This window comes from Rhodnius prolixus, unplaced genomic scaffold (genome assembly GCF_049639745.1).
Source record: "Rhodnius prolixus isolate KJV_2025 unplaced genomic scaffold, Rpr scaffold_2, whole genome shotgun sequence".
Classification (NCBI taxonomy): domain Eukaryota; kingdom Metazoa; phylum Arthropoda; class Insecta; order Hemiptera; family Reduviidae; genus Rhodnius; species Rhodnius prolixus.
This window is the reverse complement of record NW_027411592.1, coordinates 50123718-50150085: the sequence shown is the minus strand read 5'-3', so window position 1 is coordinate 50150085 and position 26368 is coordinate 50123718. Positions and strand designations below refer to the sequence as shown.

Sequence of the window (26368 nt, the reverse complement as noted above, 5' to 3'; positions counted from 1 at the left end):
TGCCGTTTTAAAAAAAGTTATACTTTCTCGGGATGTCTAATCTTTGTCGTGCCACAAAGTAAAAAATTTTTGTTCGACCTGTCATATGCCTGGTAAAGTTGATACAATTTCATTTTATTTCACACAGATTCATACATCTCAATGTTTTCACAGAAATTAATACATTACATCCCGTAAAATGTTTAGTTTAATAAAGCACAATAATTTATAATCTCATTAAATAGTTTTGTTTATCGCAGACACAAGATACACAAGATGTTTATTTAAATTTTTTTTCAAAAGTTAAAAGTACATTTTAAAAACATAATTTTAATGATTGCCAGCCTTACGACTCACTTAGGACTTCATACAGACTACCCTGCCAAATGACCAAACTTCTGCACGATGACTCAAGCCACATAGAATCAATATTTCATAGCCTTAAAAGCACAAAAAACAAATAAAAGGCAAACTTTGCACAGTACAAACTTTAAAGCGATATTACCCTTAACTAAATTTAACTCTATAAAATACTTTTAAAAGATTAAACATTAACAAATTTAAAAGACAAATTTACTGAATTTTATAGACGAAACTTTACAAAAATGAAACTTGCGAAAAATGTTAATAAAATTAAATAGCAGAAAACAAATATAACTTAATATCAGTGATCTATCATTGCGAAAGAGCCTACCATATGTACATCGAAAACAACGTTCGCAAATGCCAACGCGACGTTTTACGTGTCAAGGACCAGATTTTGCACAAAAAGAAGGTGGGGTTAATTAGATGAGGTCGCCTTAAAAAACTCAACAGGCGGATGAGGCTAAATACCAGAGAAGCCCCTCTCTAATATCAGATTCATTATTTTGTATTAGATGTGTTTTTTTTTCTTCTTTTTGCTAAAAGATTTTCTCAATTAATTTTCTCAATCAACTGTTAAGGGGAAGTAAAAATTTAGTTTTTACCGGAAATGCCCATTTATTTAGGTTTCAGAACTTGAAAAAAGGTTTTTCTTTCTCAGTTTTCTATAAATTAGTCTCTCTGCGATTCGACTATATGTTTGTGGATAAAATGTACAAAGCTTAAACTTTATTTTTCTAATAGTTTCACAAACTAAGGAGAATTTAATACATTATAAATGTATCAAGTTAGAAGAATTTCGATAAACACCTGTAGGTTTAAAGATTATTTCTTTTTTAAATTTTCTAAAAACTCTATCGACCTTTATCTTCTTTAACGTCTAATCTCGTATTAGAGATGATATTGAATATTGTTTCATTTAAATCTGTGACAATATTAATTATGGGTTTCTGGAACGCAGCGTTTTTTTGGCTCACATATAATTTTAGTAAATTTAAAAACTAAACTCATACAAATAATGTAAGAAAGGTGAAAGTAAAAGCTGTTACTTTTCTGGAAGCAGCGATAATCCTCTAATTATTGCTGAGGAAAGAAAGAACAGTAATTTTGCCAAAACTACCACTAACTAATACACATAATAACTTTGTGTAAGAGATTTGTTTGCGTGGGTAGCATTTGTGATGAGTAATTGAACAAATATTTAAACATAAGATTTATTATTAACCTTAAGCTGTCAAGGCACTGACCAATATCTGTAGTACCATTGCTGTAGTAAAAGTAGTTATCTAGTAACCGAATTGATCGAAAATACAAAAAAATAGTAATAAAAAGTGTACAGTCAGCTGTAAAAATTCTTGCATAATTTGTAATGTAATCATTTGCAATATTTTGTTAGTAATTTAAAGACCAAAAGCAAATTTACAATTAGTTTGTATTAGTTTTCTGAAATATTTATTTTTTTTATTCTAATTGCACTTTCATTTTATTAAATTTAAGGAATACCCACCGACGTACTAAACAATAAACTTCAAATTAAGAAAAATTTAAATTAATTTAATGATCTGATGTATTGAATGGTTGAAATAGTTTGCTTAAAAATAACCCATATTAAAGAAAATTCGTTTTAGTCGCTAATGAGATGAATTAATTTTTTTCGATGAAATGTAAATGAAAATAAGGATTCAAAAAGGGGCAATTTTGTTAAAATAAAGAAATAAATAAAAACAATCTAGCTGCGGAGAGATACAGACTAATAGCTTGCTGTATCTTCTGTTTTAATAATAATGATCTCGTATATCCCCGTATCATCGAAGTCAAGATTTCTAGGTCTCTGGTCTTCAGAATCCCTCATTGTACATTCATAACATACTGTATTAGCTCACTGTTAGTTATTTTGGAACACTAAGTTTTGAAGTCATCTCATAGATTCCGAAATGACCTGAAAATTAATATATTTTTTTTCTTTTGTACAGATGTTAATTATTCTTATATTAATAATAGTTTATATACTTTGTTTAGAGACAAACTCTCTTCTCTTAAAAATATAGAATGTTTGCTCTATTCTTTAATGGAATAATGAGCACTATTTTCGATTTGACTGGGTGTTGTATCACCTCCTAATAATTAGGACTGATGTGCTTCCTTCTAGTGCCAATGATGAATCAACTCCGTCAATTAGCGGTAACTGCTTTCAGGTGCCATCCGCAACACACTTCAATGTTCACCAGGCGTATTAAGTATGGCTCCTTCAGATTGAGTAGTAAAGGGGATCGTTAGTCATTCTGTTTCCCTATGCGACAATTCCTACAACTTCCCATAATGAAGACCCCCCCCCCCTCTGGGGTAAACGCCCAGGTTTTCCAGAGGAATCCCAGGGATTGGGGAGACGATAAGATAACGACTTCCGGGCAACCTACACTCCCATTCCCCCCCAAGTGAAATGGTATCAAACCACCCCCAACACCTTCTGGTTCAAGAAGCAGGCAGGTTGAGCCATCACTTCCAGAAACCTAAAAGATATCTCTCCAGAATTCAAGAATGATTGAATCCCCACCCTAACTAGCTAGATGCCAAGTTCTCGTACTATCTTTGTTTCTGAGAGACAAAAGTGTACCGCAATATTGGAATTAATACTATTACTCTGAATCACTTATTGCCTCTCCTAAGTGCTATACTAAATGTTGTTTGTGCATCTATCTATCATTTGGGATTATTTTTTTTTGTTTTCTTTTGTTTCTTACTGAAGGCTACTTATTATTATTTTGACAGAAATATTATCAGCAAAATTATTATGCATATTACCTTGGTGTTCCCAATATTTGTTTCCATCGTTTAATCAGTCCCTGATTATTTACGATCAATCTCTCCATTAAAATGAATTTTAATTCAGTGTTGATTAGAAAGTCAAAAGTCAATCTTAACATTGGTGCATCTTCAAAATGAACGTATAAGTAACCTCTAAATACGGTTTCCTTCAAAATTTTAGTAAAAAAAAAATTCTGTTGAAACTAAATTCGTGATTTCTCAATATTTTTAATTATTCTTATCAATTTGTTTTTTACAAAAAAAATTAACTGAATTTTGATTGGCGTATCACCTTGGTCTTCCTCCATATAATTTTTTTTTTTTTAATGATAAAAGTGTTACCACTTTGATATGTTTTTAAAAAAAATTAATTTGTTTGTCCTTTAAATATAAAAGTTTATTTTAAAATAAACGGCTATTTAAGAACCGACCATTTAAAATATTAGATATAGGTAATATTGGGAAAATTTAAATTCAATTTATTCATTCAAAATGTTAAAATATACCAACAGAGTTCATTGAAGTAATCAATGAAAAACGCTAAATTTCTGCAAAATAGTAAAAGTAAATGATCGGCTGTGACAAGGATTCGTTTTTCTCATAGTTTTAAAATTTATTGAGGTTAAATTTGATTGTGGAAGAAAAAAAGTGATATTATTATAAGAGGTAGGTTGCTCTATGGAAATATATTTGTTTATATTAAATCGGAGTAATTTTTTTGGATTATGGACAGGAAAGTTTATACCCTTGGGAAACAATAAAAAAATAATCTGTTGGTAAAAGTTGTTCTTGTCTGATGTAAAATAATAAAGTTTGGAAGTATGGTATTTGGCGAAGTTAGGGCTCAGTGCTTTCTAAGTTCGCCACTCAGTCAGAGAAAGAAAACGCAAGGTTCCAGATCAAGAAATTTTGATTATTTCATTAGTAATAATAATATATTCAGAAATATAATACAAAATAAACGAAAAACAAAATACATTCTTGTAGACGTACCTCATTGGTCCATGGATACTTTCCGAGGCAATAGATATAACACAAACCACGTTCCACACAATATGGCTAATTGTCTCCTTAAAAACTGTACTAGCGTCTCTTTCGATTGTTAAACAGAGTTTTGAGGTAGCAGACACCCAAGTCAGTACCTGCTGTCATCTTCCGGGCAAATCTTTTATCTTGTTTAAAAATGCAGGTGGCGAACTTACGGAGACTGGCGAACTTAGGGCAACCTACCTTATTATAAAGAAGTCAAATTTTATTAAAATGACAATCATATTATTAAACAGTAGTAATAATTATGGGCAGGTAGGTTCTTTGTGGAGAAAGAATGGGTAGAACTTTTAATATAAGATAAATATTCTACAATATTATCATTAATCTAACATATTTTGCAGTGATTGGTAATTCAAATCTGCATAGTTTAAATTTCAAAATAAAAGGCATCCTTTGATGGTAAGGGGCGTCTATTATGTGGATGTGCGCAAGTCATTTAAAGAGATATTGTTAAGTTCTTCAAGTAAATTGTAGGTTAGCCAACAGTAATAGAAATATACGCATGTTCTTACAAAATAGAAATCTATAATTGTCAAACCTGAGAATCTTTTTTACAGTTCCTCTCAGGGGGTCGCTGCCCTCACTAGTTGTGTATTGAAGTAAATTTCCCCCTCCTCTCGATGAACAAGCTGCTGAAATCTCGCTGTTTAAATAAATTTATCAATTTCATTTTCCATTCTGATTTTTGTCTCGTTAATAAAAAGGTAAAATGATTTAATTGATCTGATTTGATTATTAAGAATAAATATTTGCAATCAATTTAGTCAAAGTTACTCAATTTACAAAATAGTACAACAATGTGAAAAAAACTTAATTCATCGATGAAGCTGTTTCATTATTGCTTTGCTGTCATTTATTTCATCAAAAATCAGTTTAAAACAGTAAACTTTACAAAAATGTAGACACTGTAGTTAAGTTTTTCAACCTTTTTCTTTAGATTTTACATCCTTACTGATATCGGTAGCCTGCCTGAAAAGGCAGCTGAATTCATGTATTATCAGCCGAAAACTTGGTCTGGTAATGCCAACTCAATGAACTGACCAAAGATAGAAGGAGTGCAAAGGAATTGACAGGAATAGATAGCGGCCGCCCTGGCAGACAAAATCCCTTTTTGTAGACGATGATTTACTTGGTGAGAAATTGAAGGGGGAGGAAGAAGCCTGCAGAGGTACGCCCTGGTCCAGTCTGCCTAGTCTGAGATAAACCAAAGATCTATCTGACTAATTACAGCCATAAACGATCTGAGGCGTGCTTCAATCTAACTAAAGAAAGATAAACTCCTTATACTTATCGATTTCCTTACAGAGAGCCTTTAAAGAAGCTAAATCTAGAATATGAAGGCAATTGTAGATTTAGAGAGAGTTGTAGGAAACCGCAATATACCTCCTAACTATTCAAATTATTATTCAAAGAAGATTCAGACATCTTGGAAACTGTAGAAAACTGGAGGAGAACATACTTTCCCTTGAAACCCTCTCAGATCTTGAGTTTTCTTCTAGTACATATTGGACTGGTGGGGGGTTCTTTGGACTCGCCTGACACCAGCAAAGAAAGCACGTTAGATCTTAAAGGTCACATTGCTCTGTCATATGAGAAAAAATGGTTCATAATAATAAAGAGAACGGAAGTCAATAACACTTCAGAGCCATCATGCAACAATCAACCTTTGAAACGCCTCTTCTTCTCCAATCCTTTTTCGTAAGACTAAAATACTTACTGCTGACCAACGTAGGACTTTAGACTCAACATATAAAATCACATACTAGATATCGCGACTAAAACAGATGCTCGACACATTATTCGAAGGTCCTGGCGAACATTGCAGGCTATGGCACTAATGATCTCAAATGTAAGATGGTAGAAGGTTCAAATTAAGTTAGATGATTACGATAGTAGATAGATTAGTTGTGTTATTTTAATAATCATATTATTGTTTAAAGATAGATTTTCTTTGGTGATAAAGTTTCTCCGAATTCTTTGTATAACCCAACGTAATAATTCCAATTTTGACGACAAAAACAAAAAAAAAAATTATTTAAGTAATTGTTCAAACTAAGTGTCTTTAAGGCGACCTAATTGCTATTAGAAACCTTGACGACATTAATTCAAGGTTAAAAGCTGTTCACAATTTTCTTATGTTTTTTTTTTTTTTTCTTATTATTATTTATTACTATTAAAAATAATTACATTTTTTAAGTTTACTCTAGTGTTGTTTAGTCGCAATGTTTGGTAAGGCATTGATTGTCCTCCAAAAACAGCGGAAGAGTTGAAAAATCATTTCTTGTTTTTTAGTTTTATAATTATAAGGTACTCCTGTGTATGTATGTTGGTAGACATATTACTTCCTTATAAGTAAGTAAATTTCTTTTAAGTATTAATATTTTACAATTCTTTAATGTACAACTTTTTCGTCTTCAGGGGACCTCAAAGTAATGAAGTTTGTATATTTTTAGTGGGGCTTATTTTGAGTAATAATTAGTAGTATTTATTAATTTATTTTGTATTTGAGTCTGATTATTTATTTTATATATTTATATGCATTTGGGGTCCAGTCCCCATACAAAGAAGTTTGGTCTTACAACAAATGTGAAAGATAAATACAAAAAGGCTTCGGCGGTGCCTACACTAAAAACTGGAGTCCGATAATAACTCATACTTATTAAGAAGAAGGAAAGAATAATCTGATATCCAGTTCGTTTGATATTAATTATACCAGCAAAATCAGGATATAAAGTAATAAAAGACTATTTTGGAAGCAAGATCAATGAATTAAATATAACAATAGAAGTTTTAATGAAAGATAATGTTATCTCTCTCTATTTTAATTTGGTTGCATTATAATGAGTTTAATGTCATGATTAATAATGTATCATTCATATTATATTTACCTACATCTATTTTCCAAAAGTTATTCATATTTCTTTAAATAAAAAAGAAGAAACTTAATCGCGTGTGTTATCGTAATTGCAGAATAAAATTAAAGATTGTTTTTATAATTTATAAATGTTGAACTAGTGTTTGGTAATTTTGATTAAGTTTATCATTCCCAATAACCACTTTAACTATGCATCTAAATTTATTTAAGGCGGGCAGCATTCCATTTTTAAAAAAAATACTGTAATAATTTGTTCAGAACTGTCAACTACGTTGAGCGAACATTATAAATTTCATATTTAATTACAGAATACAAGAATTTTTACGCATAAAAAGATTTAATAGGGTACACTCATAAAACAATTATATTAAATCGGACAGCAAAATGTGGCGCGTAATTCAATAAAACAGGAAAGATCTGTTTCAATCTTTAAAAGATAATCTTAGAGCGGTGAACAATTGTTTTGGATTCAAGATCAGTTCTTATGGAAAAACGTAACGCTAAAATTTTCTGGAATGTAGTAATAAGCAAATGGAAATATATGTTCTCTCTTTTAAAACATGGTTTTTCAATGCTTAAATGGAAAATTGTGATATCTTTATTGTTATTGTCTTCTAAAGAAAATAAAGGGTAGTATTCTTTACCTCAAATATGCATCCAATAAGTTTTTTCGTTATGTTTAGCCACACAACCGGTGCTAATATTGTCAGCTATTTGAATCTATGTTAAATGAATAGCTTCTATATTCCTTACATCTTACTCAACAGAAGTTCCACATAAAAAATTAAAAGAATCTAAGTTTTTCTAAAATTTGAATTGATCAAATTGAATAGGAGGTTACAGGTGTTTGTAGTGATTCTTAAATAGCCTTTGTATTTCGCAACATGCTGGGCTTTCCGTGACCAGAGGTTTGAAAACGTCGCGTTCTTGGCATCTTTTTAACTAACGATAAAGATCACTTAATTAATTTTGTGCTAATAACCACTGCTAACAGTATGATTGAATTTCAATTCGCTCAATCTAGACAAAGTTTACAACCAGTCCCGCAAATATAGTGTTCCACAATTTTAGATATTTGAATGTCACAGAAGGTTGCCTTAACTGAAATATCACATTCTATTTGCCATATCGTGTTCAGAATTTGACGCAAGAAATGGCAGTTAAATCTTATGAAAGGAGGTTTATGTTGATAGTTTTGGCCGAATGGGTAGCCTCTCCTTCCTAACAGACAATCTTGTTGCTTCGTAATCCGACCTGATCTCTATTTCATGTAAAACGTTCCTTGTGGTTCCTCAGAAATGAGTGCATCAAATACATATCAAGTAGAAGCGAAGAAAGATGCAATTAGTTGCAAAACCAGATATATATCGTATATCATTTTAAAAAATTGCTAACAAAAAGCCATAGGGATGTAATTTCAAATTTCCAATTGTTGACTTAGGTACTTATTTCTGGAGCTCTAATTAGGGGCAGAATGATTTAGCTCTAATTATTGTTTGTAACGATACTGCCTTCTCATTTAAGTTTTGTTGGATATTTTTAAGTTACGGAAAATTTGAGTAAAACGTTTTCTTTTGTCCTTCCAGAAAATTCAATGATGGCGATTTCGTCCCTCTGTTTTCTGACATAGCTAAATAATCCTAATTAATATAAATATAAAGTAGTGATCACCATTTTATGATCAACAAGGGCATTTTCTATAACTTTGTAAACAAAAAGCTTTCAACTAATATTTCAGAATTACAGAGAGGTGGTCAAATTTTTACATTTGGATGTTCGCTGGAGGATACTCTCCAAAAAAGATTTGAATCAAGAATATGCGCGTAAAGGATCATCAAACCCTGCAAATAGAGAATCTGTAAGCGGTTTTTCAAGGCATATTATTGAAGGTTTCTTTCTATAGATACTATATGCTTTTAGATGTAATAAAGAAACATCTGTCAATGTAAGATGTGTCAGATATTCCTAGGGACCAGTCAGGCCTTCAACTTTGGCGATTAGTTTTTATGAAGTAATCTGCAGAAATTGAACCCTCTGAAATTTGTGGAAGAAAACTAATCAACGTTCTTAAGCTGAACATCTTTGTCCACTTTTTATTCAATTTTTTCTTATCAATTTTCTTTTTCCAAATAGCCTGCCTCATTCTAGTATCATCGGCTGGTTTCTTCTTAAGCAGTTATCAGCACATCTTTGATATCACAAACACAATTCACTGTCAGAGTAACTTATGTTGCCAAGGACATCAAGGAATCAAAGTCTTTTTCTTGTTTGCTGCAGTAGTTCCACTGTAGGCTTACCTATTTTATCTCTTTTACCATGCTTTAGGTATTTTTGCACTTATATTTCCCCTCAAGTTTTTTAAATTCAAGTATTTTTATTACTTTTCCTCACCTTCGTAAGAATGGATCAACCTCAACTATGAAAATGCTTGAACACTTTTTTGCGAGTATTCTCGAGTATCGTCCGAAATATTTCGATAAACGTGAAACAGAAACAAGAAAATACACCTTCAATTTGTAACTGTTTTTTCCAGAGAATTCTGCTTTTGTGGGTTCTGGTTTTATTCAAAATTCAAATTTGTTTAAGTATAAATATACTTATATTTATATAAACAATAAGATAATTGTTTCCTCCTAAATTCCAAATTTGAAGAAAATTAGGTACCGAAGCTTGATTTTTCTGTATTTTTCTACAATTTTTGTTGTTGAAAATTTATTCTAGAGGGCTTTTTGGAGAAGAAGGTTAATTTGGCTCAACAACCATTGATTTTGGAGTATTATGGAGCTTGTCTCCAAACTCTTCATTTGATTATCAATCATCACGGTGATATTATTAATCAAAATAGTACGCTCCAAATTTATTTTCTTCCTTCGGATCCAGTGAAACTAAGCCAACTTTGATTTCTGTAAAAAATAATAATAATGCAGTTTTCTCTTATGCCATTTTGGCTACTGCAATGCTTTTAACGCGTAAATAATGAAATAATAGATGATATTGAATAATACAAATATTTTTCTTAAACAGTTTTAGTTTTTTGAAGAATTTTACTTGATAAGTCGAAGAAATCATAACATAATTCTACAAGCAGATTTCAAAAATAATGCTCACCAAATTTAACTTAACTTAAGTTAATTTCTGAAAGTAATAAATAAAATGCTTTATCATTGACAGCATAATAATGATGTTAAAGAAAAGTTATTGACAGAGAATTCAGTGGCACGTAGACGCGCGACATACGTAAACTTGAGCAAAGGCGCGACAAGGCAAGCGTGCTGCCCACCTTGAATTTACTGTTATAGATGTACGCTGTCTAGCGCGTGCCCGTACGAATGGTTGGCCCAGATATGACCTGGTTGTACCCGGTTCATACCGCCTGTCAATAGAACCGGTTTCTCTTTATTTTATTATTGATAAACTTGGTTCCGGGCGCCACATGGAGAATTGACTTTCATCTCTTTAAGTTTCGATCTGGTGTTATATCGGGTGAAAAGGAATCCCATAGTTCTTTATGAATTTCTTATTAGTTATGATCAAATGTGCTAAAAACTATATATTGGTTCCTAGAAAGGTAATTGCTCTTGATAGTCTAAGATAACCGTAAAGTTACCGAAGACTAAAAATGGCATGTTTGGATGAAGAAATATCTGTCCCACTAGAGATATTATCCATTCAAAATCAAAATTTGGACAATTTTTAATGGAAAAATGAGATTGTTTGTCAATTATCATTGTAGTAAGTAAGTTTCACACCTTTCTCCAGAACCAGAATTCTCATTATTTCTGATTCTGGATTTCTGATTTCTGATTTCTGAATTCTGAAAGGTGAAAACAAATGTATTGGATAATATCACAATCATGTACGGTTTAGGACAACGTAAATCGATTCTATAAAATCAAGAGAATTTGGTACTTGCACTTTTATAATATCAACTGGAGTGATTATTTAAAATTGCATCTAAGGGAATATTCCCAAAACGTTCCAACATTGGGCAGCGAGGTTTAGGTAGCGCCAGGTACTTGTAAACAGATTTTGGCCAGAATTCGTAAAACAGAGAAGTTCTTGTTCCCCTTTTTTGGGGGTTTAAGAGGATTTTTTTTTTGCGTCATCATCTGAAGTTATTAGCTATCCTGTGCTTAGTCTGTAGCCAGGGTTCTCTCCAATACTCTTCATCCCGGTTTGTGAATAGTAAATGGCTCCTAGGAAGGAGTAATTTCGAGGACAATTAGCCCAGGATCTCTTAACTTCTGTGACCAGGACACTTTCCTTTTAGTTATCCTTTCCTTTTAAAAAAATTATTACGCCGTTTATTGTTTTTAATAATTTTGGCCTGTGAAAATGCGAACCAATAATTTTTCTTAAGTTTTCCTCAATTCTACTGAAAACAATTACTTTTTTTAATTTTGGTTTTTAAAGTGTTGTTCTTAAAAAAAAAAATTATCTTAATGGCTTAACTTTATTGGTTATCAGATCACTATTAACACAATATAAATTGGATTGCCTGGCTTCTTACTTCTAAACGAAATAAAAAAAAAAACTAAACGTTTAATATCTTTTGCGTAGAATTTAAAAGAATTATTGAAATTCCCATCATTTATATTTCCATTAACCTTAACGTTTATTAGAAGTTACTTTTTTTTTTTTCTTTGTTTTTTTAGGACACCATTGCTATCAGATATCGATATGAATATAGTCATTCGAACATAGCTATAGCATTATAGTTCTAGAAACCTCTTTGCGGCTGATTTGTAGGTCAAGCATAAGCAAACTAATAAAAGACCCTTTAGTATACCTATTGCAACTATTGCAACTAAAAATATCAGAAAATATGTCATTTCAGTGATAAGATACCATGCAGTTGGTGTGCTGAGGGAATGTCCAGCTGTTTAAGAATTCATTGAGAATATTGATTTTTCTCCCAATTCGCTGATAAATAACCAGATAAATGCTATATACCTGCAAATTACTAAGCGAATCGTATGAATTTATTAAAATTAGAATTAGAAAATTAAAATGGATCGTGGCCTAAAGATAGAACCATGAAGACATGGGAGTGATACAAAATGTGATCTTCTTTAAATGGAATAAAATTTATGATTGCAGAATTCGTTTCTTTAGGGCTTTTTGGGTGTTTGTTTGCATGCAGCTCCCCACCTTTAAAGAGATGATAGATGAAGATATCTCTTCTACGAGGGTCGTTTGAAAAGTCCGTGCAAAGTCAGAGAGATAGCACTACTGGCGCGTATCGAGGTTATGTTTAGTTAGCAGCATCTCTTGGAAGAACACACACTAAGTTTCAGCCAGATCGGTCTATTTCTTTGTGTTTGGCATTCGTTTGAATCGAGGAAGTCGAGTGATTTTCAAAAGATGGACGAAAAAGAATTTCGTGTGTTGATTAAACACTACTTTAAGAAAGGCAAAACGCCTCAGAAGACTAAAGAGAAGCTTGATAAACATTATGGTGACTCTGCACCTTCGATTAGAACAGTTTATAAGTGGTTTCAAAATTTTCGGAGTGGCCATATGGGCACAAGTGACGCTGAACGTTCTGGACGCCCTGTTGAGGTTACTACTCCAGAAATCATTGATAAAATCCATGATATGGTGATGGATAACAGAAGAGTGAAGGTGCGTGAGATTGCTAGTGCTGTGGGCATCTCGAATGAACGGGTACATAATATTTTGCATCAACATTTGGACATGACAGAGCTATCCGCAAGATGGGTGCCGCGATTGCTCACGCATGACCAAAAACGAAATCGTGTGAAGTGTTGCAAGGACGGTTTGCAGCTGTTCCAGAAGAATCCGCAGGACTTTAAGCGTCGTTTCGTCACTGTGGATGAAACATGGATACATCACTACACTCCTGAAACCAAAGAACAACCTAAACAATGGGTTACCAAGGGAGAATCTGCGCCAAAAAAGGCGAAGACCGTTTCTTCGGCCGGAAAGTTTATGGCGACTGTCTTTTGGGATTCGCAAGGAATAATCCTCATCGACTATCTGGAAAAGGGTAAAACTATTACAGGTGCATATTATTCATCGTTATTGGACCGTTTGAAAACTGAGCTGCAAGAAAAACGCCCACGATTGGACCACAAAAAAGTCCTTTTCCATCACGACAACGCACCAGCTCACACCTCAGCAGTTGTGGTCGCAAAATTAATGGAAATAGGGTTCCAACTCGTTTCACATCCCCCCTATTCTCCAGACTTGGTATAAGTGTATAAGCCTAAAAGGAGACTATGTTGAAAAATAAAAAAGGTTTACCCCAAAAAATTAAGTAGTTTTTATTTTTGCACGGACTTTTCAAACGACCCTCGTATTTCCAAATTCTCTTTCTCTTAAATTTTTCTTTATCTCCCATTTATTTGTTATTTCTTTTTTTAAAAAAGAATTTTACAGCTGTACAGCTAGTACAACAATTAAAAAAGATGAAATATTTAATATCTAACTTTTAGATATTCTATAATTTTCTAAAATCAATTTTCGGGTAGAAAGCGTCACAATCAAAATTAAAGGATCTTGTTCTGTGTAGTATGTCTTCAGTATGTGGATAAAGAGTTCCAATTATTCAATAGTCTTTCGAAGATCTATTGAACGAAGAAGATTTATGCCAACAACTCGTTAAAAAGAGACTTTCTGTTGCAAACAATTTTTATTTTTTTTCACTTTGAAGTGAAACTAAATATTACATTATACAAATTAAATTTTAAAATCCTTAATTTTCACGACTAGATTCCACAGAAATAGTTGAAATTGTGTCGATGATTTTTCTAGTTTCTGAGATAAGTTTAGTGATATAAGGAGTCTTTGTTTTTGTGTTTTTTTATTATTTATTTTAGATTTTATTTATTTTTTAGTCAAAATATCAAGGAGCTAGTGTTTAGTGGCCACCATTTATTCCTTTATGTTTGTTTAAACTTATTCCAACGGTATTTAGTAAGAAGAATAATGAACTACAAAAAATTGCCAATATTATTATGTCTTTGCATAAGTTATTGCGACTTTTTCCCCCCAACCATATAACTGTCAACGTTTTGCTAAAAATATTCTTTTTTAAAATAAATCATTATTCTTTTTTTTATGGATGAGATTATATTATCAATATTATTTGCACAATGTTTCTTAGTTGTCATTAGTTATTCCTTTATTTAGTTTTATGTTGAAATAGTTTTTTCACAGAATTATTGTTTTCTATTAAGCTAAGTTATCTTCTTTGCTTTAAAAATATAACCGTTTAACATCAAATTTGCTTTTCTTCCTATCAAAATGAATACTTCGTTCAGTTTGAGATAAATAGTAGCATTGCATTAACTCATAGAATCCTGTTTTGCTACTGAAGTGTTTCATGCTAATAGAAACCACATAGAGAAATCTAGAAGGTAAAAAATGAAAATAAAATGTTTAAAGATTTGTATAAACTGGCATAAGAAGTAAAATAGGAAGATTACACAAGTGATTTAGCAATATTTTGTTTAGTTACCAGAATGAAATGACGTTCTAAAGCCAGAGACCTCTAGTGTTATTTATTCAAATTCATTTCAAACTCTAAACCAGAGCTGTAAATCTCACTTTACTTTTGTTTAAAACATTTCTTAATCAACCGACAGACTTTGAAAACTGTCCTAAGCTTCTGAACTCCTAAAATCATAACTATGTGCACAGTGAAAGAATAGTGTTGCATTTGGAGAAAGACAAGTTAAAAACTGTTGTCATGTAATTTCTCTATTTTTTTTTTATACATTTACAACCTCCCAGCTTCGTATTTTTTCCCTAATAATTTACGTTAATACTTTTAATTGAGAGAAAAACTAAAAACACCAAACTGGATTCAAAGGGTTTTCAATAAAAATTATTTCTTGCTCCGTCTGTTCCTAATTATAGTAGTAATTTTCGTTGCTAATCTTACTGATGAGTTAATACTATTTAGGCCGACAAATACGAAGAATTGCTCTCCCAGCATTTATATTGTAAAGCCCAGATATCCTGATTTTCAACTAATATCCAGAGAGTTTGTTTATCAAGGGATTTAGCAACTTTACAGGAATCACAGCCTAACAACTGCCACACAACTCGCTACTGGAGGCAAGTCCAGGACATTCAGATAGTTTACTTAGGCCTGTAGTTGATGTGTTCATCGCCTGCGGTTTTAGCGTACCCTCAAGCAAACTGTTGCTCATCATCACTCGCAAATACTCATTCACATTTACTCGCCTAAATTCTGTGGAAATCTTTGATAGTTCAGAGTAGCACAATAGATCTTTCAAGTCTCTGTGTACAGCTTTCTAGCCCCTTCCTATTACTAAACATCTTTACTCAGGATTGTTATGGCCATTCTTGTAAATAAATGATTTTTAGATAAAATTCTGTAAATATATTATTTTTTAATAATGGTAAATGACTACCACAAGTTACGAGAATCCCCTTTTTTTATCTACACTGTCAGACTAGATATCTCAAATGGAGTTCTTCTACGTTGAATGATAAATAAGGTGTACTTTGGGATTATCCCGTTGACCATTTTCGCCAAAAGATAGCTTTGCGCCAATAACCTCCAATTTTATCACATTTACTGTGTAATCCTTGACCACACGAATTAGTATCACGATTTAAATATACTGTTTTATTTTACTCCGCTGCTAAATGGTTTCGAATTTGGGATTTGCCTAGCACCGAAGAGAGTGCAGTGGCATATTTTCAAGAGTATGGAATCATTTCTTCTATATGCACCAAAATGATTGACAAAAATGTATATAGTTATAATTCTATGTGCAATTATAAAAAAAAAAAGAGGTTTTTACTATGTTTTGATTCTTTTTATTACACTTTTTTATTATGTTTTATTACACTTACATTCTTTTGATTATTATTTTATTATTATGATTTGATAAATTTAATGTGTTTAGATTGTTTATTTTGGAAAATGCTTTTTATTATGATGGCGCCAAAGGATTTGCGCATTTTGGCGAGCGTTGGCAGATCGACGGAATAATTCCAAAGTTCCATAAATAATTCATTAACAGAAGGTTAAAATATCCAGATAAAATACTGAGTAAGCCAAACTTTGATAACATTGGAAGCTGTATAGAAATGTTATAGTAAATAGGAAATGGTCACTGGTCTATGACAATAACTCTACACAAGTTTATGCTACAACTGTATCATGCACATAACTTTATTAATTTTACAGTCATGTGAATGTCCTCGTACTCTTTATTTCAATGTTAATTGTATTGATATTGCTATTTAAAAAAAAAATAAAAATAAAAATTTTGCTGTAAAATTATAATAATGCTTATTACAAATATAATTCTTGAATTTGAATTAACAATAGAATTCTTTAAGTTTTTCATTATTTGGAAATATTTAATCAATTTGAGACACATTATTTTCAACTATCTTTATCTGATAATCTGAGATAATTGAAAGATTAACTTTAATAATATTACTTTCACAAAACGGCTGTACTGTTCACAGCTCTATAATTATCAATTATAACATAACTAAAGGCTCCCCTTACTCGTGCATGGGACAAGAGATTCTTTGCCTTAAAAGTAAACCGCTGCTAATTTAAAATATTTAATTATCGAACTCCATTCTGCTATCCTTCACAGTTATTTGATAATTTATTTATATTTGGTTTTATGTTTACAATCGTTATTTGTACTTTTTGAGAGCATCACTGTTTGAGGACTTTAATTATCATTAATGCCTGCATTAATCGTGGTGTTAGTGACAAAACTACAGTGTTTCTTTTCAAATTAAGGATTCTCTCTACTTCTGGATAGTTCTTGTATCCACTTCCATTTCTTTTGCTCCATCCTTCAGGGCGATAAAGAACCTAGTGTACCACTGGTTCTTGTTTCCTCAATGTAAATACCATTTCTCTTATCTTTACATTTCTGCTGTTGGTTTTTATAGGTTATTTATTCCAAAAGCCTTTCCTTAGTTAATGCAAGTGCTTATTTTAAGTTGCTGTCAATGTTTTTAGTATTAATTTATTGCTTAAATATATATACAAAAAAAAATTAATTAAGGAAAAGCACAAAATACTTAATCTGGATAGACAAAATAGTATTTACAGACATTTCCTTGTCACAGTTTTGTTAACAACCTTGTCGGTAAAACTACCATTAGTTACTAATAGCTTGTTCAGTTATGTTTAACATAAGTTAAACTGAAAATAGGTTCAATGTTAACATTTAACTGAAAAACAAAACAAATATTACGTTCGCCTGCTGCAATTTCCTCTCAAAATTTTAAATAGGGTATGTATATAACTTAAATAGGTTTAGAGGCCTAAAAAGGCTGGACCGAAGACATACGATTCGTAATGTAAAAGAAGTTACTGTTGTTAATAAGCATAAGGCCCTGAAGATGAACTAGTCCCTAGGTGAAAGCTTGGCAGTAAAAACAAACAAAATTATGTCTGAAATTGGCTGCAGAATAACAGAATAACCTACAATTTTTTCAGTTACAAAATTGAACTATTGCTAAACACTTTCTCGCTTTTTTTTCTCACTTTTTCCCAGTAAATAAATATTCTTATTTTTACTTCTTAATAAAAACAATATTAATTTTGAAAAGATAAATTATTTATACTTTTGTTTTTTGTTTCTCTTTTAGGTACCTAATACTGGAGTTTGGGTGAAGAAATTTAGTGAAGAATGGTGGCCGGATTGGAGAAAAAGTGTGAAAGTGGCGATGATGACGTGTACACCGTGTCAGTGGTTGGCGGAGGCGGTGGAGTTGGATACGATAACCAGGCGTACGATGGAGAGTTAAAGCCACCACCAGGACAAATCAAAGGAGACGATGGCGGTGGAAATGAAGATCAATTTGATCCAACAAAAGGAAAGATTAAATTATCTAGAAAAGAGAAATGGAGAATCTTGAAAAATGTAGCCGCTGTATCTTTAGCTTTTATGGTTCAGTTCACTGCTTTTCAAGGTACAGCAAATCTACAAAGTTCTATCAATGCCAAAGAAGGTTTAGGTACGGTATCATTATCTTCAATATATGCTGCACTGGTTGTATCCTGTATATTTGTACCAACGTTCCTTATCAAGAGGCTAACCGTCAAATGGACATTGTGTTTCTCTATGCTGTGTTATGCACCGTATATTGCATCACAATTCTATCCAAAGTAAGTTAACTTTTTGTTTTCAATGAATTTTTAATTGCCTTACTTACTGTTCTGCTTTCTTTCCATTTAAATTTGCTTAAGAAACCATTTACAAGCCGTCAACGAAAATAAAATGAAGTACTGAAGACTAGCGCTAAATGTTGGATTTCTAATCTGAACCTTTTTCTTAACTTTGGTCGCTGGCTACTTTTTAATCCCTCTCTCTAAAAAAAAGGAAACTCAAATCTTATTGCTCGTTTTACAATTCTTTCAAAAACTGGGATGCCAGATGAAAAATATATATATAAAAAGAAAAACACTATAAAACAGGATTGAAAGTGGTTTTCCTTCTTGTAAACAGGTTTTTAGATAAACGACATCCAAGTTCTTATTTAATAGCAATAAATTAAAACATGCATTTTATAAAACCAACACGGAATGCCGAAGATAAATTAAGGGGACGTCCCACTTCTTAAATTGAAGAGACCTCTTATTAGTGAAGAACAGAACCGATCTAAAAACTGTTGATTACCAAAAAAAAAAAAATTTTGCCTTCCTTATGATAAAATGATTTAAGATTTCATTATGATTTCCACATTTTTTTCGAAGTTTTTTAGTCGCAAGAATCTTATTTAATTTGAACTAGAAATACAATTTAAGACCAGGCTGCCATTGAGCTAATTCGTTCAAAAAAGCAACGCATTCCAGCCAATATTTCTAACATTTCCTCCGACTTCGAGTTAATATCATCAGTTCCTTTTTGTTCCCTTGTTCGCGACTACCCCGTCAGAGGATATAATAGTCTGAGAAGAAACCATTTCTTAATATTCTCCACCAATCACAGGCACAGAGTAGTGACTACTTCTATAAGTACCTCATTCGGATCATTCCCTTTTTTATTTTCACCTCCACTGATGGTGTGGAATACAATTTGGGTAGAGGATTAAAGAAGGTTTTGAAATTTGCTTCTTCTTTCATTTAAGATAAAAAGGGAACATCCTAAATAAGAAGATATAATAATTTGGCAAAAGATTTTGGATTTCCTCTCCATTTTTCCAGCAAAATGGCAAGAAAACTTTCAGTTGTAAAGTTTATTAATACTTTGGGAGGAATTTGGTCGATAAAAGAAGTAAGAAAAATGTTAAAATGAAAAAGTTAGTTCGTCTAAAAGTTAAACTAACTCTATAAATGATCTAACCTGTGCCTCTTTGGCAAAGCACCAATAATCTTGCAAAGCCTCAAGACAACAGTACTAGTATATTTCAATCAATTACACGGAATAAGTCTCTGATCGGTGAAAACAGTAAAGAAATGTTTCTCTACCTTGTCTTTTTCTGGAGAAAAACTTGACTCATTTAAAACTTGGCTCAACTTGAGTTCAGGGAGCTTATTCTGTAGAACTTTATTTATTTTTTTTAACTATTGTATTATTAAAATTCTATTAATGAAGTATTAATTTTCTATTTTTTAGATTCTACACTTTAGTCCCAGCTGGCGTTATACTCGGCTTGGGAGCTGCACCAATGTGGGCAGCCAAAGCTACATATCTAACCCAAGCAGGAGCAGTTTATGCTAAATTAACTGATCAACCAGTCGATGGTATAGTTGTTCGATTTTTTGGTTTCTTCTTTCTTGCTTGGCAAACCGCCGAATTATGGGGAAATCTTATCTCATCATTGGGTAAGTCATTGTTTTATTTTTCATTTTTTATTAATTATCAATAGATAATCTTACCATAGAAGGGAACAATAATATAAAACATTAAACTACTGTGACATAAGCAAAATACTAAATACTTTAAATTAATCATTAAAGAATAAGAAAGTAAAAACTTAAAACTACAAATTCCAAGATCAAATCAGTGATTTTTTGTTTTAAATAATAATTCTAATCTACGGTAATTATTGACAATCATTCACTTCATAACGGACAAAGGAATTTATTTTAATGTTCACAGGTACAGATAAAATTTTTAAACCGTAAAGTTTTGTTGTTGAGAAACGATTCTCGAAAACTGAATATCCTTGAAATGGCCGGAAGATAATGAAAATTATTGAATTCTCGTAAAACATTTTTAAAAAGGGAAATGACTGTTCAGTTTATTATTATTATTATTTTTTGTTAACAGAACTATTGGTATGTACCAAATTTTCCTTACTAAGTAAGAGTAACGAGCACATAATATACACAGTTTTCTGAATATTCGAATTAGTAGTGCTCTTCATCCACTGCCATCACTTAAATACTTATCTTAGCTACCTCATCCACCTACTTAACATATAAATAATGGATTTTACAATTGGCTGAGAAGGTCTCATTTACACAAATTGTTCTAGAATTTTGCCTTCTTTTTATACTTTTTTCATTTCTACTAAAAAATGCATTTATATCAAGAGACAAACATGCATGACACTGAGTTGCCTTTCCTATGTGCAGTTATGTATGGTGACGTTGAGGCCAGCAGAGTGTTAGAAATGAGGTCGTTTCGATTATTTAAGTAGCAAAATTTAAAAGTTAATTATTATTATTTGCTAAAAAAAAAAAAAAAATCTTTAAAAAGGTGTATACATACAAATTAGCCGAACAGAATGTGTATATTCTATATATATTATTATTAATATTCATTTTGAGCGATTAGTACATATATAATTACCTATTTCTGTTCATTCCCTGAAGGATTTACATTTCTCTCGGCCCCCCAAAAAGGAATTCATTATTTAATTACCATATTTTGAATTTAATTATTATTTTATTTTGACATTTAATTCAAGACAAGTACAAGTTGGGGTAGAGCTACTGTTGAACCATATTATGGTAGCTGATAGAGCAATGAGAAGGCCTTTTGGACTTGATTCTAGCCAGAAACTGGTCCAAACTTAGAGCCCTTGTTGAGGCTGGGAAAAAAGAAAAAGAATCTTGCGCAAATTTCCCATCAGTTCTGCGGTTAATATAAGTTACAAAATTCCAGTGATTTTTGTGAGCTAGATTCACATTAATCAACACGGAAAACTTTATAAAAATCCATATTTTTTATTTTTAATTTTGAGGCTCAGGGAAACTCCAAAACGCATATTTTCAGTAATAACTCCTCGAAATTGAAAACTTGACAGATCTCAATACTTTCGTTTCGTTACTTCAGCAGAACCTTCTTAGAGAGTGGAGAAATATATCAAAGTTATATAATAATAAATATGAGGGACTAAATTTAGATGAATTTAAAATAATATTTTAGGATATGAGAACAACTTAGGTATATCAAGAGTGCTTCTTAAAATCACAATAAAAGTAAAGTAAAGTAAAGTAATCGCCAATTTTTTCAGGCGGGGCTTAACGTCCATCTACCAATTAGGTGTCGTGGACGGAGGCGACTAGCAAACATACTTTACTGTAAATTTCTTTTATTAACCATTAAATAAAATCCAAGGCCTAAAGACCGGGAATCGAACCCAGTACCACAATACATATTAGCTTCGCAGGTCTCGCCTCTAACCGCTCGGCTACCGTGGCGCCCTTATATAAATTTCCCATTCAATAAATAATTGCAATAATAATAACAACATAAAAAGCTGATTTATTAAACTTTTTGCAAAGTAAATTCAGAAATGAATGCCTAGATATTATTTACGTCTTACTACCCATCAGATGTCGTGGACTTAAGACAATTACCGACCATAATTTACTATAAATAGTATTACATTAGACAGAAAGTTTTCTTTTTTACTTTTTGATACTACCAGAGGATTCATCTGTAAAGTTACAATAGTTATACAGCTAAGCACCTCATTATTAAATCATAAAGTACCCTGTTCAGCTTCACATCACCTATTTTGAGTAATAACTTTTACCAAAATCACAATAACTCAGAACTGCAATATATTATCATTTATTAATAAATATTTTATTAATTTCGTTCGATTTATCTTGATTGATTATTTGTAAGTTAGTAACCCAAGATCATGGCCACTCCAGAAATTGTCAATCCAAGGCCACAATTCGGCATTGCAACAACTCCATCCATATCGGTGCACTTAATGTCTTAATTGTCTTTAATTTAATTATACTTTTTGATTAAAAGTAATTTAATTTTTTTTTAAAATTATTTCTCATATTTTATTTTCTAGCCATGAATTAAGTATTTATTTCATTTTTATTCCTGTTTATGTAGCTTTTATTAGAAAAATGTACAACCTCTGTATAAATCTTGCATCATTAAATTTCACGTAATTTCAAATAATAGTAATGCAACTTAACTGTTAATCTAGCCTTAGTTGGAATTGAAAGTACTACTTAGGTATAGTTGTGCTTGCACCTTAAGCAATGCTTGTGAGTTCTTTTTCTTTAAAACGATAATGTTGAGGGCACGACCCTGACTCCTCAGTAATAACAGTTTACTATTTCATTTCACAGTTCCTATTTCAATTTTAAAGAAATATTGCTAAATTGTTATTTTACTTCATTTTGTTTTTTGCTATTAATTTAAAATAATATAAGTAAGTTATTATTATAAAAAATTTATTCGCTAATTTCATCTAAGCGTTTTCATTTTTCTACGCTCTCCTGCATTATATTTATGTGTTTAAAACAATTTAATAAAATTATTGGTATCGTTTAATGTGGCTTTTAGTCTTACATTAATATTCTAGGCAAACCTACTTTAAGATGCAGCAACACAGATGTTGATGACCCTTTAAAAAAATAACTCTTCAACTCCTCTCTAATCTGTTTCTACGGCTGCTGTAAATGATGTTCAAACTTATTTCTTATTAAACGTTTTGATTCCTTCACTTAAATCAGTCAATGAACTGCATATAGATTTGACATGTACTTGTAAAAAGGGAGGCAGATATTTTGAGACACAAATTATTTTTTTTTTTTGTAATGGACACTAATCTTTTTGCAACTAGTCCACAGCTGACTGATGTCAACACTTTCTGTTAAAAGAAATTCCATTTTTACAAGATAGAACCTATATGAAATAATTATTTTTAATTTATTCATTGTTAGTTATTTTAAAAAAAATGAATCTCTGTCCATAAATATTACTCGCTTTAATGAACATTTTCATGAATAATTTTCTTTTAAAATGTTATTTTTTGAAAACTCTGTAATAGTTTCTTTTGTTGTATTTTTAACTGCTGTATTTTTAACAATTAATTGCTTTAATGGCTAGTAACGTCATAGATAATTTTTACTAATTATCCTCTTTTTCTGTGGTTCAAATTATCGAAATATTACTGACTTTTACGCTTTATAAAGGTGAAAGGAATCGATTAATTACGGGACAAATAAATCTTATCATTATCGATTATCTCCTAATTGTCAGAAATTCTAAATACTATAAAATTTAGTATATTTCTTCAAGTTTTTGATAGTTTTTTTTAATCTTCTTTTTTAAGCGAACGCTCTCATAGAATTTCTTGCTTTCTTTCTTTTTAAAGTCGGTAAAATTTAACGGACAGTTTTTTGATTTTCCACTGATCTCAAAAGATAAGATTGACAGAGGTTTGAGCGCTGTTTTATACAAGAAAATACTTAGGAATCGCAATTTTAATATTGTTTCTTTAGGTGACAGCGTAGGATCAGAAACAATGGCACAATCTTTATTTAACCACAAATCTATCAACAATTTTTTTGTTCAACTTGTATATTTCCCATCACTATAGTTACTTCCTACCGACCAATCTGCTTGCTACCACTTCTTTCCAAAATCCTCGAAAAGCTACTTCTTAAAAGACTTTATCCTTTAGTGTCAGAACAAAATATGATTCCGGATCATCAATTCGGATTTCGGAGACATCACTTAACTTCTCACTAGGTGCTTCGCGTTGTAGACACTATCGCTATCTCCCTCGAGCGAAAGCAGTATTGCCCGAGTGGTTTCCTTGACGTCGCTCAGGCGTTCGACAGGGTGTGGCACGAGGGACTACTGTTTAAGCTGAGGGAGATTCTTCCTCATACTTACTACCTCAACCTCAAATCTTACCTAAATGATCGATATTTCAGAGTCAACTGTGGAGCAGCAGACTCTGATATCCGTCTAGCTCGAGCTGGTGTTCCTCAGGGCAGTGTCCTAGGTCTTATTCTTTACTCCTTGTATACAGCAGACATACCTCAACATCCAAATACTATCCTCTCAACCTTTGCTGACGATACTGCTATCTTATCTCCACATTCCGATCCTCTTATCGCTACACGAACTCTACAAACACACGTCAACCACTTACAGGACTGGCTTTTCAAATGAATAATCAAAACCAACGTTACGAAGTCAAAGTTTATAGTATTTACTCTCAGACGGAAAATCCTACCTCCTGTCATCTTGAACCAAATTCCTATACCAACTGTGGACAAAGTACGCTACCTTGGACTGCACCTAGACAAACGGTTGACATAGAAACCCCATACTAGACTGAAAAGACAAGAAACTAACCAACGGTACAAAGTTCTCGCCAGACTACTTGACAAACGTTCGAAACTTAACCTACATAACAAAAAAACTCTTATCTCTACTGTTACTGCGACCTATTTTGGCCATACGGCATCGAAGTATGGGGATCGACTAAGCGTTCCAACTCACTACGCCTCTAGGCATTACAGTCAAAAATACTACGAAAACTTCTTAACGCTCCGTTCTATGAATCTAACCTCACTATCCACAATGACCTCAAAATCCCTTTCATTACAGATCTTGCTAACACTCGTTTTCTCAAATTTCATTCCACTCTACAGCAGCTCATCCTAACCCTCTCATAGAACACCTTATCTTCCTCCACATTACCAGGTAATCCTCTAAGGAGATTGAAAAGAAGATGGCCTCGTGATCTACTCTTATCGTGAGAGCAAAGCACGTTACTGGAGTGGCACCACTGGGTGCCTTCTCCACTCATGATTTCCTTTTATTTCTTTTCCCTTTCACCGTATTTGCTTGTTGCAACAACTGTTGCAGTGGTGCAATTGCAATAAAAGATTAAAAAAAAAAAAAAAAAAACTTGTATATTTAATTGTTAGTTAGAATTATATGTTTAAAAAAAAAAAAAATCTAATCGGAACTGAACAAATGTCACAACCTTGGACTCGACCTACGCGCTAAGGCCAGTATATTTCTATTTAGTCCCTTCCTAAATTGTTGTTATCAAAGACATAAGTGAGCAGCAAAACCTCAAGTTCTCAAGTCTTTTCCTTTATCCTCAACCCGTACTGCGTACATTTCAGCAATGAACTGTAATTACCGTCAGTTCTCTTGCTATTGGACTACTGATACCGGACTTGTGTACAATAAACAAGATATAAAACTTAATTATTATGAAAATAATCAAGTAGATTCTTCCCTAATAAAAGTTATTTGTTGAAAATTACCATCTGTTGATTTAGAGGTCGAATTTTTTGCGGAAACGATTCTCTTCCGCGGTTTATTCAATGTGGTTAAAAAAAAAAAAGTTAAGTAAAGCTTATGAAGTTTATCATAAGCTTAAGCTATTTAAATGATTTAATTAAGAATTATTTTATGACCTAATGATTCTAGATAATAAATAAAATCCTTTAAATACCTTTCAATAAATATAAATCTATTAATGTCACAATTTATGGGTTCACCGTATAAAATACATAATTAAACTGGCCAATCCAAGTTAATAATTCAAAAGGTTATTATTTTTTTTAAGGTCACAGGAATAATCATTTAAAAAAATATTAATTAAGAAGAAGTTTAAGAAAATTACAATGCTAGTGTACCCGATTTTTTGATTCTCTCTAACCGTTGTCATCAAGAACTTAGAATTTAGTAAAAATACGCTTTAGATACCAAATTATACTCTTTAAATGTCTTTCATTAAATACATACATAACGCTTCAAAGTGTCAGGTGCTCTGAAAAAGACCTGGAAGAGGTCTAATAGATTAAATCTTTCACAAGGCGCCAGTTTAACCAATACTTTTTGTGACAGGATCAGGTTTACAACGCCGGCAGACAAGGATGCCATTTTCTCCGCTTCCTGACACAGATTTACATCTAGGTTAATCAACTCTATCTAGTTAATAAAAAAGATGCTTATTTTTCGAGTAGAAAACTAGTTCTGGTTAGAAAAACCTCTACATTTTCAATGTCCAAAGAATTCTATCAATCATTTTTTTGCGTATTGTCTTCTCTGGTCTCCAAGTACCAGAAGTCTCTTT

General features: G+C 31.9%; 1 protein-coding gene across 1 annotated transcript in view; it reads left to right on the top strand.

Annotated features, from left to right (window-relative positions):
• The window catches only part of LOC141449888 (UNC93-like protein), a 76008-nt gene that overhangs the window by 12382 nt on the left and 37258 nt on the right, over nt 1-26368 (top strand). Inside the window, exons 2-3 of the mRNA XM_074119806.1 lie at nt 17699-18218; nt 19669-19877. Of these exons, the coding sequence (XP_073975907.1) occupies nt 17740-18218; nt 19669-19877 (688 nt within the window). The 5' untranslated portion in view covers nt 17699-17739. The remainder of the gene's footprint in view (nt 1-17698; nt 18219-19668; nt 19878-26368) is intronic.